Source organism: Doryrhamphus excisus, linkage group LG6 (genome assembly GCF_037039965.1).
Source record: "Doryrhamphus excisus strain RoL-2023G ecotype Guam linkage group LG6, RoL_Dexc_Guam_v1.1, whole genome shotgun sequence".
NCBI classification, from domain to species: Eukaryota; Metazoa; Chordata; class Actinopteri; order Syngnathiformes; family Syngnathidae; genus Doryrhamphus; species Doryrhamphus excisus.
The window spans coordinates 1,639,862-1,657,232 of NC_136362.1; the positions used below are offsets into that span (position 1 = coordinate 1,639,862).

At 34.7% G+C, this 17,371-nt stretch overlaps 1 protein-coding gene across 2 annotated transcripts in view; it reads right to left on the bottom strand.

Moving 5' to 3' along the window:
• ppfibp2b (PPFIA binding protein 2b) overlaps positions 1–15,984 on the bottom strand; it is a 57,329-nt gene extending 41,345 nt beyond the window's left edge. The window contains exons 1-3 of one of the 2 annotated variants that reach the window (XM_078791096.1): positions 15,805–15,984; positions 3,183–3,275; positions 1,283–1,482 (exon numbers count right to left, since the gene is read on the bottom strand). In XM_078791096.1, coding sequence (XP_078647222.1) covers positions 1,283–1,482; positions 3,183–3,264 — 282 coding nt within the window. In that variant the 5' untranslated portion in view covers positions 3,265–3,275; positions 15,805–15,984. The remainder of the gene's footprint in view (positions 1–1,282; positions 1,483–3,182; positions 3,276–15,804) is intronic. The other variant, XM_058086712.2, reaches the window with a different exon arrangement.
• Positions 15,985–17,371: the final 1,387 nt, after the last annotated feature.

A 17,371-nucleotide genomic window follows, 5' to 3' on the forward strand; every position in this document is an offset into this window, starting at 1 on the left:
TCCACTATACTATAATATTCTTTACTACAATACACTATAATACAATACAATACATTATTATAGTGTAGTATACTGCACTACACTGTAGTGCAGTATAATGTATAGTACTACACTACACTACAATCCAATACAATGAACTACACTATACTACACTATAATACAATACACTATACTATAATATACTGCACTACAATACACTACACTATAAAACAATACACTATACTATAATATACTGCACTATAATACAATACACTATAATACAATACACTATGCTATAATATACTGCACCACAATACATTACACTATACTGCACAACACTATAATACAATATACTATACTATAATATACTGTACTACAATACAATACACTATACTATACTACAATACAATACACTATAATACAATATACTATACTATAATATTCTGCACTACAATACAATACACTATAATACAATACAATACACTGCACTACACTATACTACAATCCAGTACAATACACTACACTACAATGAACTACACTATACTATAATACAATACACTATACTATAATATACTGCACTACAATACACTACACTATAATAAAATACACTATACTATAATATACTGCACCACAATACAATACACTATACTGCACAACGCTATAATACAATACACTATACTATAATATTCTGCACTACAACACAATACACTATAATACAATACACTATACTGCACAACACGACAATACAATACACTATAATACAATACACTATAATAGAACACAATACACTATACTGCACTACACTACACTACACTACTATAAACTACACTATAATACACTATACTATAATATTCTGCACTACAATACACTATAACACAATACTGCACTACACTATACTACAATACAATACACTATACTGCACTACACTACACTACAGTACAATACACTATACTGCCCTACACTATAATACAATACTATATTACACTACACTACACCATAGTATACTACAATAGACTTCACTCCACTATTTTACACTATAGCATACTATACTATACTATAGCATACTATACAGTATAGCATACCATACTATACTACACTACATTCCTTTTGGAAGTTCCCAAAACTACAGTAAAGTCAAGTGAAATAAAATCAATGAATGAAAGAAAATGAAGGAAACATTTGTCTAATGGTTGGTTCAATCCTGTTATGCTCTTGCTCATCGTGGACCAAGTATTGTGATGTACGTCATTTTGGAAGTACTTATGTATTTTCCATTGAGTGGCACGTCTGAAAGGCTACTCACATCTCCAGCGTGAAGCCAGTCCAGGAGAACCTGGACGGTTTCGCTAGGTAGCTGCGCTCTCAGCTTCTCTCTGTCTTCTTCACTGGGCTGGAGGTCCAAGACCGCTTTGAGGTCCTCGGCCAAGCGGACGACACGTAGCGGACCGGAGCCGAGGTCATCATACATGCCGTTGGAAAACTCCCGTCCCGCCGCTTTTGAACCTGCGGATGCAAAGGTCACAGGGTGTGCGGGAGTTTCAATAAAGTTATTTCAAATGATTCACAATTTTTTTTTTTTATTTAAAAATAAAAATTTAGGGCCGTAATGACAATGTTTATTTAGAACAAATTGATTTATTCTGTTATTTATTTAAAATACATATGTTCCACTTTCATGGTGTACTATTATATGGTGTCACAATGACTGTTTTGACTTGACTTTTCAATAAAGATATTTCAAAATGACACGTTTTAGAGGCGTAATGACAATGTTTATTTAGAACAAATTGATTTATTCTGTTATTTATTTAAAATACATATGTTCCACTTTCATGGTGTACTATTATATGGTGTCACAATGACTGTTTTGACTTGACTTTTCAATAAAGATATTTCAAAATGACACGTTTTAGAGGCGTAATGACAATGTTTATTTAGAACAAATTGATTTATTCTGTTATTTATTTAAAGTATATGTGATCCACTTCCATGATGTGCTATGATACGGTGTCAAAATGACTGACTTGGCTTTTCAATAAAGATATTTCAAAATGACACATTAAATAAATTTAATAAATGTAATAAATAAAATATTAAATTGTATTAATTTAAATTACATTTAAATTAAATTTATTATAATTAATTAAACAAAAATATAATATAATAATTATAATAACAATGAATAAATTTTATTAAATAAAATATTAAAAATATTAAAAATATTAAAAATATTAAAAATATTTAAAATATTAAAAATATTAAAAATATTAAAAATATTAAAAATATTACAATTTAAATTAAATTATAATTACATAAATAATATAATAATTATAATAAATTTAACAAATGTAATAAATAAAATATCAAATTTTAAATACATGTGATCCACTTCCATAATGTTCGATGATACGGTGTCAAAATGACTGTTTTGACTTGACTTTTCAATAAAGATATTTCAAAATGACACATTTTAGAGGCGTAATGACAATGTTTATTTAGAACAAATTGATTTATTCTGTTATTTATTTTAAAATACATAAATTCCACCCTCATGGTGTCACAATGACAGTTTTGACTTGACTTTTCAATAAAGATATTTCAAAATGACACATTTTAGAGCTGTAACTATATTTATTTCAGATCTATTTTGTAAGAATTGTTATTTATTTTAAATACATGTGATCCACTTCCATAATGTTCGATGATGCGGTGTCAAAATGACAGTTTTGACTTGACTTTTCAATAAAGATATTTCAAAATGACACATTTTAGAGCTGTAATTATATTTATTTCAGATCTATTTTGTTAGAATTGTTATTTATTTTAAATACATGTGATCCACTTCCATTATGTTCTATGGTACGGTGTCAAAATGACTGTTTTGACTTGACCTTTCAATAAAGATATTTCAAAACGACATGTTTTAAAGTTGTAATTATATTTATTTCTGATTTATTTTGTAAAAATTGTTATTTTAAATACATGTGATCCTCTTCCATGATGTGCTATAATACGGTGTCAAAATGACTGTTTTGACTTGACTTTTCAATAAAGATATTTCAAAATGACACATTTTAGAGCTGTAATTATATTTATTTCTGATTTATTTTGTAAGAAATATTGATGAAATGTGATCCACTTTCATTGGTGTTGTATGTAAAAATGACTTGACTTTGGTCATAACGTACATAAAATAGTCATACCTGCAATGATGTCGTCCATCTGCTCCAGGGCTGCCTCCAGCATGTGACTGGCCTCTGTCTCCATGGTAACCGTGGCTAACATCAGACCTCAGGCTGAAAAGGAGGAAGAGGAAATGAACGAGGATGAAAAATGCCGCGGACAACAATGATGGCTTCTTCTTCTTCTTCTTCTCTTCCACCAGGGTCACATTTTTGCCCTCCAGGGAAACGACTCACGAGGCTGCCGAGTTCGAACTCGCGTCTCTCTGAACTGCAGAGAAATGTTTATTCTTATAAAACGACAGCTACTTCAATCTTCTTGTTCATTTCATTATAATTTTTAACTTTTTTTGCAACTTAATTCCCCCCAAAATACAACTTTATTAATAGTTTGCTTTGTTTTTCATTAAAATTTCTACAATATTTGACCTTCACGCTGCTACAATGTACGGAAGCAACCACTGATAGAAAAAATATCTCAATGCTAAGTCACAATAATGACATAAAGTCTTAATTATGAGAGAGAAAAATTATAATTATGAGATTGGATATAACAAGAAATAACAAGAAAGAGGTAAATATGTGATAAAAGTCCAAAGGCGAGATGCACTTATTAACACTATTAGAGCTCCGTAACCATTAAATAGCACCCCTATAGTCACTTTTGCACTCGTTTTACCCAATATAGTAGACATAGAACACTCATTTCCCACCTTATAAATACACTTAACACTATTAGAGCTCCATAACCATTAAATAGCACCCCTACAGTCACTTTTGCACTCGTTTTACGCAATGTAGTAGACATAGTAAGACATAGAGCACTCATTTCCCACCTTGTAAATACACATATTAACACTATTAGAGCTCCGTAACCATTAAATAGCACCCCTACAGTCACTTTTGCACTCGTTTTACCCAATATAGTAGACATAGTAAGACATAGAACACTCATTTCCCACCTTATAAATACACTTAACACTATTAGAGCTCCGTAACCATTAAATAGCACCCCTATAGTCACTTTTTCACTCGTTTTACGCAATATAGTAGACATAGTAAGACATACTATAAGGCATAGAACACTCATTTAGTACCACCTTGTAAATACACTTAACACAATTAGAGCTCCGTAACCATTAAATAGCACCCCTACAATCACTTTTGCACTCGTTTTACCCAATATAGTAAACATAGTGAGACATAGAACACTCATTTCCCACCTTGTAAATACACTTTAACACTATTAGAGCTCCATAACAATTAAACAGCACCCCTATAGTCACTTTTGCACTCCTATTACCCAATACAGTAAACATAGTAAGACATAGAACACTCATTCCCCACCTTGTAAATACACTTTAACACTATTAGAGCTCCGTAACCATTAAATAGCACCCCTATAATCACTTTTGCACTATTTTTTACCCAATATAGTAGCCATAGTAAGACATAGAACACTCATTCCCCACCTTGTAAATACACTTTAACACTATTAGAGCTCCGTAACCATTAAATAGCACCCCTATAATCACTTTTGCACTATTTTTTACCCAATATAGTAGCCATAGTAAGACATAGAACACTCATTCCCCACCTTGTAAATACACTTTAACACTATTAGAGCTCCGTAACCATTAAATAGCACCCCTATAATCACTTTTGCACTATTTTTTACCCAATATAGTAGCAATAGTAAGACATAGAACACTAATTTCCCACCTCGGAAACACACCTTAACACTATTAGAGCTCCGCAACCATTAAATAGCACCCCTACAGTCACCTTTTCACTCGTTTTACGCAATATAGTAGACATAGTAAGACATACTATAAAGCACAGAACACTCATTTACCACCTCGGAAACACACTTTTTAACACTATTAGAGCTCCGTAACCATTAAATAGCACCCCTATAGTCACTTTTGCACTCGAAAGTGGTAATTATGTGATAAAAAGACCAAATTATGAGAAAAAAAATCATAATTCTGAGATAGCCATGAGAAGAAAGTCCCAATTACGAGATGTGTACAAGTGTACTGCATGTAGTACTGCAGTAGTACATGCAATGATATGATACAGTGTCAAAATGACTGTTTTGAATTGACTTTTCAATAAAGATATTTCAAATGACACATTTTAGATGGGATGTCATAACAAGAAAGTGGTAATTATGCCATAAAAAGTCAAAATTATGAGAAAAAAATCATAATTCTGAGATAAACAGTCCACATTACGAGATGTGTACTGCATGTACTCCATGTACTACTGCAGTTTCGGACAAATACGAGTTATTTGTAGGCTAACCAATGCGTGTTTGACTGCAAGACAATGACCTCTGTGACAAAGGATGACCTTGTCATCAAGTAAAATGCTACTCTTTGTGCGTCTACACACACGGACGCTTGTGTGTGTGTGTGTGTGTGTGTGTGTGTGTGTAACGACAACGCATGCAAACAAGACTATCCAGTCTTTGGCACAATTCTTCTTGTGTGTGCTGATACAAAAACTAGCTTGGTGTTACAAATATGGGATATAATATACGTATATACTATACAGTACGGTATATGGATATTCTATATATGACCATGATCAATTCCCATTCCATGTCCGTCAACGAGCATGCTAATAGAAGCTAGCCAAGGCTTGAATCTCCACTTCCTTGCTAGCCGCTTTAGCTTGATGGCAGAGGAAGAGAACAAAACTACTGCAGTAGTACATGCAGTACACTGTTTATCTCATAATTGGGACTTTCTTCAGAATTATAACTTTTTTTCCCTCATAATTTTGACTTTTATCGTATTATTACCACTTTCTTGTTATGACATCCCATCTAAAATGTGTCATTTGAAATATCTTTATTGAAAAGTCACGTCTAAGCAGTCATTTTGACACTGTATCATATTATTGTATGTACTACTGCAGTAATACATGCAGTACATATCTCGTAATGTGGACTGTTTATCTCAGAATTATGACTTTTTTTCTCATAATTTGGACTTTTGATGGCATAATTACCACTTTCTTGTTATGACATCCCATCTAAAATGTGTCATTTGAAATAACTTTATTGAAAAGTCAAGTCAAAACAGTCATTTTGACACTGTATCATATCATTGCATGTACTACTGCAGTAGTACACTTGTAAAAATCTCATAATGTGGACTGTTTATCTCGGAATTATGACTTTTTTTCTCATAATTTGGACTTTTTATGGCATAATTACCACTTTCTTGTTATGACATCCCATCTAAAATGTGTCATTTGAAATAACTTTATTGAAAAGTCAAGTCAAAGCAGTCATTTTGTGACATTTTGGACATGCAGTACACTTGTACACATCTCGTAATGTGGACTGTTTATCTCATAATTAGGACTTTCTTCTCATGACTATCTCAGATTTATTACTTTTTTTTCTCATAATTTGGACTTTTATCACTTATTTACCTCTTTTCAGTACAGTAGTAGCTACAGTAGTCATACCTGTTAGCGAAGGGACGTCATTTTCTGGTAGTACAACAACAACGTATACTGTATCCATATTTGTACTTGCAGCCATAGAATAGTAGTAGTAACAATCCCTTGGTGTGTTCTCATCTAAACTATGTTGCATGAAGAAACAAACACGCCCCTTTACGAGTGACGAGGTAAAAACTCCAGAAAAACCAGTTTGTTTGTGTGACATAATGACAGCTTTCTTAAAGGAACACACACCTGGTTACTATCTGGGCCTCTCCCCACCTACCGTGCCCCCCCGACCTCGCTACGTGCTAGCGCTGGCCCAGTTGGCCAAAAAAAATCGACTTCACAAGAAGGGTTTGTTTTATGCGGGAGGCGAAATGCACTTTTTAACACTATTAGAGCTCCGTAACCATTAAATAGCACCCCTACAGTCACTTTTGCACTCATTTTATCCAATATAGTAGACATAGTCAGACATAGAACACTCATTTGCCACCTTGTAAATACACTTAACACTATTAGAGCTCCGTAACCATGAAATAGCACCCCTACAGTCACTTTTGCACTTGTTTTACCCAATATAGTAGACATAGTAAGACATACTATAAGGCATAGAACACTAATTTCCCACCTTGTAACTACACTTTTTAACACTATTAGAGCTCCGTAACCATTAAATAGCAACCCTATAGTCACTTTTGCACTTGTTTTACCCAATATAACAAACATAGTAAGACATAGAACACTAATTTCCCACCTTGTAAATACACTTTTTAACACTATTAGAGCTCCGTAACCATTAAATAGCAACCCTATAGTCACTTTTGCACTTGTTTCACCCAATATAGTAGACATAGAACACTCATTTCCCACCTTGTATATACAATTTAACACTATTAGAGCTCCGTAACCATTAAATAGCACCCCTACAGTCACTTTTGCACTCGTTTTACCCAATATAGTAGACATAGAACACTCATTTACCACCTTGTAAATACACTTATTAATACTATTAGAGCTCCGTAACCATGAAATAGCACCCCTACAGTCACTTTTGCACTCATTTTACCCAATATAGTAGACATAGTAAAACATACTATGAAGCATAGAACACTCATTTAGAACCACCTTGTAAATACAACACAATTAGAGCGCCGTAACCATTAAATAGCACCCCTATAGTCACCTTTGCACTCGTTTTACCCAATATAGTAGACATAGTATAATCCCATCAGGAGTCTAAATGTCTAAATGACAGAGATGTCACTGATGTACAGCATGGAGAGCAGTCACATCGTTGAAAGAACCTCCACGGGATTAAAGATTAGCAGAGAGGAAGGGGGAGCACTCGAACGCATCACCCATCCCTCCTCATTTGGCTCAGCCTCTTTGGATTAGTGTCACCAGCAAGAGGACAAAACCCAAGCCTGGGGGCCTACTCCTGCCACACAAGGTACACACCGCCGAGTGTGTGTGTGTGTGTATGTGTGTGTGGGGGGTGGAAGATGGGGGCGGCCAGGGGGGGCATGTCAACACGAGGCACCGCATTCTTCCCCAGTTAGCATCAATGACCTGAGGATGAGGCTGTTATGTCCTTAGGATGAACTGAAAATGAATTAATATCATTCTGATATGAGTGAAGGTCCGATGCCCCCAGGGTGAGGCCCCCGTTTCCCCCATCTGGCAAGGTGGGGTCCCTCCTTTTACATTTCTTCATAAGGGTCTCCAGAATCATATTATATATATATATTGAGTAAAACGAGTGCAAAAGTGACTATAGGGGTGCTATTTAATGGTTACGGAGCTCTAATAGTGTTAAGTGTATTTACAAGGTGGTAAATGAGAGTTCTATGTCTTACTATGTTTACTATATTGGGTAAAATGAGTGCAAAAGTGACTGTAGGGGTGCTATTTAATGTTACGGAGCTCTAATAGTGTTAATAAGTGTATTTACAAGGTGGGAAATGAGTGTTCCATGTCTTACTATGTTTACTATATTGGGTAAAACGGGTGCAAACGTGACTGTAGGGGTGCTATTTAATGGTTACGGAGCTCTAATAGTGTTAAAAAAGTGTATTTACAAGGTGGTAAATGAGTGTTCTATGCCTTACTATGTCTACTATATTGGGTAAAACAAGTGCAAAAGTGACTGTAGGGGTGCTATTTAATGGTTACGGAGCTCTAATAGTGTTAAAAAGTGTATTTACAAGGTGGTAAATGAGAGTTCTATGTCTTACTATGTCTACTATATTGGGTAAAACAAGTGCAAAAGTGATTGTAGGGGTGCTATTTAATGGTTACGGAGCTCTAATAGTGTTAATAAGTGTATTTACAAGGTAGTAAATGAGAGTTCTATGTCTTACTATGTCTACTATATTGGGTAAAACGAGTGCAAAAGTGACTGTAGGGGTGCTATTTAATGGTTACGGAGCTCTGATAATGTTAGAAAGTGTATTTACAAGGTTGTAAAGTAGAGTTCTATGTCTTACTATGTCTACTATATTGGGTAAAACGAGTGCAAAAGTGACTGTAGGGGTGCTATTTAATGGTTACGGAGCTCTAATAGTGTTAAAAAGTGTATTTACAAGGTGGTAAATGAGAGTTCTATGTCTTACTATGTCTACTATATTGGGTAAAACAAGTGCAAAAGTGACTGTAGGGGTGCTATTTAATAGTTACGGAGCTCTAATAATATTAGAAAGTGTATTTACAAGGTGGTAAATGAGAGTTCAATGTCTTACTATGTCTACTATATTGGGTAAAACGAGTGCAAAGGTGACTGTAGGGGTGCTATTTAATGGTTAAGGAGCTCTAAAAGCGTATTTACAAGATGGGAAATAAGTTTTCTATGTCTTATATGTCCTATTTTCTCTTACTATGTTTACTATATTGGCTGATAGGAGTGTAAAGGTGACTATAGGGGTGCTATTTCGTGCCTAAGGGACTCTAATAATGTTAAAAAGCGTATATACAAGGTGATAAATGAGTTTTCTATGTCTTATATATCCTATTTTCTCTTACTATGTTTACTATATTGGTTAATAGGAGTGTAAAGGTGACTGTAGGGGTGTTATTTCCTGTCTAAGAAGCTCTAATGTTAAAAAGTGTATATACCAGGTGATAAATAAGTTTTCTATGTATTATGAGTCCTATTTTCTCTTACTATGTTTACTATATTGGTTAAAAGGATTGTAAAGGTGACTGTAGGGGTGTTATTTCCTGTCTAAGAGGCTCTAATAATGTTAAAAACTGTATATACATAGTTATAAATGAGTTTTCTATGTCTTATATGTCCTATTTTCTCTTACTATGTTTACTATATTGGCTGATATGAGTGTAAAGGTGACTATAGGGCTGTTATTTCCTGTCTAAGGGGCTCTAATAATGTTAACAAGTGTATTTACAAGGTGATAAATGAGTTTTCTATGTCTTATATGTCCTATTTTCTCTTACTATGTTTACTATATTGGTTAATAGGAGTGTAAAAGTGACTGTAGGGTTGTTAACATCACAGGCAGGAGAAAAGGAGCACTTGATTTGCTCACCTGCACAGTACAGGTGATCTTGTCTCATTTTTTTTAAATGACTGCACTTTCTTCGCTATTTGTTGTATTTCTTTCCTACTCTTCCACAACAGACACCAGCGTACATAAGCGTTGGTCCCTGGTTCGTTCTTCCGCTCTCCTTGTGGTGTGGGAACGCCGGGGATTATTCCGCACAGCTTAGGGGCACGATGTTGTCTCTGTGGTCGCAACGGGATTTTCAGCCTTTTTGCTTCATAGCTGCAGGAGTTAAGATGACAGAGTAATCATCTGCTCCCAAGGAAGCTACTCCATGAGCCGCTGTCATCGCTTGGATGAGTGCTAGCATCCTCCAGTCCACGCCTACTCTATGTGTCAACATGTACGTACGTATTAGCATGCACCAGGCTTGAAGGAATGTAAGCATAAAAACATGAATATATCATAGGACAGGAGTGTGGGACCGGGGCGGTGACTATAGGGGTGTTATTTAATGTCTAGAGGGCTCTAATATTATTAAAAAGTGTATTTAGAGGGTGGTAAACAAGTTTTATATGCCTTATATGTCTTATTGTCTCTTATTATGTCTACTATATTGGGTAATAGGAGTGTAAAGGTGACTATAGGGGTGTTATTTCATGTCTAGAGGTCTCTAATAATGTTAAAAGGTGTATTTAGAGGGTGGTAAACGGATTTTATATGCCTTATATGTCTTATTGTCTCTTACTATGTCTACTATATTGGGTAATAGGGGTGTAAAGGTGACTGAAGGGGTGTTATTTTAATGTCGAGAGGGCTCTAATAAATTAAAAAGTGTATTTAGAGGGTGGTAAACAAGTTTTATATCCCTTATATGTCTTATTGTCTCTTACTGTGTCTACCATATTGGGTAATAGGAGTGTAAAGGTGACTATAGGGGTGTTATTTCATATCTAAAAGGCTCTAATAACGTTAAAAGGTGTATTTAGAAGGTAGTAAATATATTTTATATGCCTTATATGTCTTATTGTCTCTTACTGTGTCTACTATATTGGGTAATATGAGTGTAAAGGTGACTATAGGGGTGTTATTTCATGTCTAGAGGGCTCTAATAATATTAAAAAGTGTATTTAGAGGGTGGTAAACAAGTTTTATATGCCTTATATGTCTTATTGTCTCTTATTATGTCTACTATATTGGGTAATAGGAGTGTAAAGATGACTATAGGGGTGTTACTTTAATGTCTAGAGGTCTCTAATCATGTTAAAAAAGGTGTATTTAGAAGGTGGTAAACATGTTTTGTATGTCTTATTTTCCCTATGGCTGATATATTGGATAATAGGAGTGTAAAGGTGACTATAGGGGTGTTATTTTATGTCTACAGAGCTCTAATATATACTAAAAGCATAGTTGTAAAGTTTTGTATGTCTAATCTGTCTATTTTCTCCAATTATGTCTACTATATTGGGTAATAGGAGTGTAAATGCGACTATAGGGGTGTTATTTCATATCTAGAGAGCTCTAATCATGTTAAAATGTGTATTTAGAAGGTGGTAAACAGGTTTTGTATGTCTTATTATGTCTACTATATGCTGATGCTTTTGAATGAGGTCTTCTCCAACCTCCGGGCCTTAGATGAGGCACATCAGAGGCGCTGCTTGCCGACCAATGATTGAACCTCTGAGGGCAGACGACTTTGCATCGGCACAAAGCGGCGCAAAAGGCGGCGATGACGGTGCTCAGCTTCAAGGGGGGAGCACCCCCACCTCTAAATGATAGCCAGCTTGTTGTTCTTCATTATTTTCTTTTTGGACGGCAGAGCTTTTTTTGGTCACATTTACAGTTTGGAAAAGTTACTAAAGTGGACCATCGGAATAAAACGCTAACATGGGCTATGCCAAGCTAATACTCCTACAGCAATACACACACAAGCACAAGTCTTAAAAAACATATTTCGAAGATCATTAACAGGTTTTCTATGTCTTATTTTCTCTTAATATGTCTACTATATTGGGCAATAGGAGTGTAAAGGTGACTATAGGGGTGTTATTTCATGTCTAGAGGGCTCTCATAATGCTAAAAACCATATTTAGAACATCATTAACAAGTTTTCTATGTCTTATTTTCTCTTATTATGACTACTATATTGGGCAATAGGAGTGTAAACATGACTATAGGGGTGTTATTTCATGTCTAGAGGTCTATCATAATATTAAAAAACATATTCAGAAGATCATTAACAGGTTTTGTATGTCTTATTTTCTCTTATGTATACTTTAGTGTGTACTATTAGTGTAAAGGTGACTATAGGGGTGTTATTTCATGCCTAGAGGTCTCTCATGTTAAAAAACATATTCAGAAGATCATTAACAGGTTTTGTATGTCTTATTTTCTCTTATTATGTCTACTATATTGTGTAATAAGAGTAAAGGTGACTATAGGGGTGTTATTCCATGTCTAGAGGTCTCTCACAATGTAAAAAAACATATTCAGAAGATCATTATCAGGTTTTGTATGTCTTATTTTCTCCTATTATGTCCACTTTTGTGTACACTATTAGTGTAAAGGTGACATAGGGGTGTTATTTCATGTGTAGAGGTCTCTCATAATGTTAAAAAAATATTTAGAAGATCATTAATAGGTTTTCTATGTCTTATTTTCTCTTATTATGTATACTATATTGGGCAATAGGAGTGTAAATGTGACTATAGGGGTGTTATTTCATGTCTAGAGGTCTCTCACAATGTAAAAAAACATATTCAGAAGATCATTATCAGGTTTTGTATGTCTCATTTTCTCTTATTATGTCCACTTTTGTGTACACTATTAGTGTAAAGGTGACATAGGGGTGTTATTTCATGTGTAGAGGTCTCTCATAATGTTAAAAAAAATATTTAGAAGATCATTAATAGGTTTTCTATGTCTTATTTTCTCTTATTATGTCCACTTTTGTGTACACTATTAGTGTAAAGGTGACATAGGGGTGTTATTTCATGTCTAGAGGTCTCTCATAATGTTAAAAAAACATGTTTAGAAGATCATTAATAGGTTTTCTATGTCTTATTTTCTCTTATTATGTATACTATATTGGGGAATAGGAGTGTAAAGGTGACTATAGGGGTGTTATTTCATGTCTAGAGGTCTCTCATAATGTTGAAAAACATATTTAGAAGATCATTAATAGGTTTTCTATGTCTTATTTTCTCTTATTATGTATACTATATTGGGCAATAGGAGTGTAAAGGTGACTATAGGAGTGTTATTTCATGTCTAGAGGTCTATCATAATGTTGAAAAACATATTTAGAAGATCATTAATAGGTTTTCTATGTCTTATTTTCTCAATAATATCACACTAATATTGTTATGTTTTACCTTGACAAGCCTATTGCTACAGTACTGTAAATGAAAAATGTATTAAAGTAAGCTAACCTCCTCAATAGAATATAATGGTAGGGACTGCATGTATTTATTATGCAAGGGCGATAAAATGAACGCCCTGCAGCAGATGCGTCAGCTGGGGGGATACCCCCCCCAAAAAAACCACACACACACACAACCACATAAGCTCACTCTTCTCCACAAATTGATGATGTGCAATTACACAGCACGTGTCACAGCAACTCCACATCATCCATAGCGCAACACTGACAGAGCATGAAGGAGCCAACTGGCCTTGTTTCCTAGCTGAGGCTGGCAAGTACCAATCTATGCCATACAATACATATCACAATCATAATAATCATAATCATAACAATAAGGCAGCTCACCCTCACTCAAACACATCACAACACGACTGTCCGAATGGCATGAACAGGTTTCCTGTGTCTTATATGTCTTATTGTGTCTTATTATGTCTACTTTGTTGGATAAATGAGTGTAGAGGTCACTATAGGGGTGTTATTTCATGTATTGAGGGCTCTCCTAATACTAAAAGTTGTATTTAGAAGGCAATTAACATGTTTTTTGTGTCTTATATGTCTTATTGTGTCTTACTATGTCTACTTTTTTGGGTAATTGGAGTGTAAAGGTGACTATAGGGTTGTTATTTCATGTATTGACATGATCTCCTAATCTCCTCTCCTAATACTAAAAGTTGTATTTAGAAGGTCATTAAATTGGTTTTCTGTGTCTTATATGTCTTATTATGTATACTTTCTTGGGTAATTGGAGTGTAAAGGTGACTATAGGGGTGTTATTTCATGTATTGAGGGCTCTCCTAATACTAAAAGTTGTATTTAGAAGGCCATTAACAGGTTTTCTGTGTCTTATTATGTCTTATTATGTCTACTTTGTTGGATAAATGAGTGTAAAGGTCACTATAGGGGTGTTATTTCATGTCTTGAGGGCTCTCCTGATACTAAATGTTGTATTTAGAAGGTCATTAAATTGGTTTTCTGTGCCTTATATGTCTTATTATGTATACTTTGTTGGGTAATTGGAGTGTAAAGGTGACTATAGGGGTGTTATTTCATGTATTGAGGGCTCTCCTAATACTAAAAGTTGTATTTAAAAGGCCATTAACAGGTTTTCTGTGTCTTATATGTCTTATTGTGTCTTATTCTGTCTACATTGTTGGGTAATTGGAGTGTAAAGGTGACTATAGGGGTGTTATTTCATGTATTGAGGGCTCTACTAATACTAAAAGTTGTATTTAGAAGGTCATTAATAGGTTTTCTGTGTCTTATTGTGTCTTATTATGTCTACTTTGTTGGGTAATTGGAGTATAAAGGTCACTATAGGGGTGTTATTTCATGTATTGAGGGCTCTACTAATACTAAAAGTTGTATTTAGAAGGTCATTAAATTAGTTTTCTGTGTCTTATATGTCTTATTGTGTCATATTATGTCTACTTTGTTGGGTAACTGGAGTGTAGAGGTGACTATAGGGGTGTTAGTTCATGTATTGAGGGCTCTCCTAATACTAAAAGTTGAATTTAGAAGGTCATTAAATTAGTTTTCTGTGTCTTATATGTCTTATTGTGTCTTATTCTGTCTACTTTGTTGGGTAACTGAGTGTAAAGGTGACTATAGGGGTGTTATTTCATGTATTGAGGGCTCTCAAAATGCTAGAAATCATACTTAGATGTTCAGAAAAAAAGTTTTCTATGTCTTATTTTGTCTTATTCTGTCGACTTTACTTAATAAAGCAGAAATCAAGTTTGTTTGTAGTTCCAGTTTTTTGGTTTCTGCTTGGGGCATTTGAAAGTATCATACGGAAATGAGAGGTCTCCAGGTGGCCAGGTCTCGCGCATGCGCAGAAGCGACGCGTTTCCGGTACGTATAACGCCATCTTGGAACAGGAGGAGGTCGGAATACAGTACACACATTGGAAAGTTGGCAACCCCGCATGCGGAATCTAACCACGGCAGACAAAGTGTCGTGATTCATATTAAAAAAACACACACACGGGGATTAATTAAGTTAATTAGTTAATCAATGCACGACAACCCCCGTTGAAAACGCAATCAATACATTTGAAAGTTGCGAATAAAATTAAAATCACTCCCAGTGATGACAGGAAATATGTACACAAATGTGTACTCCTTGTACTACAACTTCTTCACCCTATTCGCACTAATTAATGTCAGCTACGAGCTAGCAAACGATAACACAAACAACACAAAAATGCAACGTAACTACAACAAACAAGCCTGCCGACAATTAGCTTCCTTTTACTTACCTTGGCTCGGCGCGGTTCCTCTTTAGAATCCAAAACCCTCCAAATTTGTTTCATTTGACCATAAAATGACGCGAAAACCTTCATAACAAGGTGCGTCGCACAGGTGTTGTACAGTTGTGGTACTGTTTAGGTACACTGCCTATAACGCTCGCTTTACCTGCCATGTGACAGCCATGGTGCCTTCAAGCACGCCTCGGAAATTGAACAGAGCGGTTTCTCTTGCGTGAAAGCGCGGAAATAAAATACGTTAGTGTAAGTTTAGCTAAGCAAGTTAGCGAGTTTGGCTGCTTACAATAAATTACTGACTGTCAAATTAATTTAATTTAATTTAAATTTATTTTTCAGTGTTACGTTTTACATTAAGAAGTCTGAATTACTATTACTGCTTTCATTAGGTCAGCAACCTATGATTAGGATTGTGTGCAACTAAACATTGCCATCTAGTGGCAAAACATTTTATTGCACTTAATACAAAATCAGCAACGGTGTCCACGCATTGATGAGAGACCCAATTTTCTAATGTTAGCATATTTTCAATATTAACATTATCATGATAAAACTGTCATGATAGTAGTGTCTGTCAAGGTTAACAATAATGAAAATGATTAAAAGGCTACTATGCTAATGTTAGCATCCTAGCATGAGAGCACAGTGTTTCTATGAGTTGTACATATAAAAATGCAAGCATGCCAATATTAGCATGCTAACATCTAGAAAAAATAGTTCTGTGTTTAAGTGTATGCTCATACAAATGGCTATAAATGCTAGTATGCCGCTTTTTGACATTGTTGGTATGCTAACATTAGCATGCTAACATCTAGAAAAATAGTTCTGTGTTTAAGTATATGCTTATACAAATAGCTGTAAATGCTAGTACGCTACTTTTTTTACATTGTTGGTATGCTAACATTAGCATGCTAACAGCTACAAAAATAGTTTTGTGTTTAAGTGTATGCTTATACAAATAGCTATAAATGCTGGCACGCTCCTTTTTGACAATGTTGGTATGCTAACATTAGCATGCTAACATCTAGAAAAATAGTTCTGTTTAAGTATATGCTTATACAAATAGCTATAAATGCTAGTACGCTACTTTTTTTACATTGTTGATATGCTAACATTAGCATGCTAACAGCTACAAAAATAGTTCTGTGTTTAAGTGTATGCTGATACAAATAGCTACAAATGCTGGTACGCTCCTTTTTGACAATGTTGGTATGCTAACATTAGCATGCTAACATCCAGAAAAATAGTTCTGTGTTTAAGTGTATGCTCATACAAATGGCTATAAATGCTAGCATGTTACTTTTTGACAATGTTGGTATGCTATCATGCATTCTGATGACGTCAAAATAAAACATTATTTTACTGTTTTGCTTATATGTTAGAGTACATAATGGCCCATATTTCAGGGGGGGGGATTTTGATCCAATATTCCTTACAAATACGCTCATAATTCGAACGGTTTCAGTGCTGTTGCTTGGCAACTTGAAGTTTCAGCTGCCTCTAAAAGCGTTTCTATTGGATTTAAGGCCCAGAAACTCGTCATGTATACAGTTCATGTGGA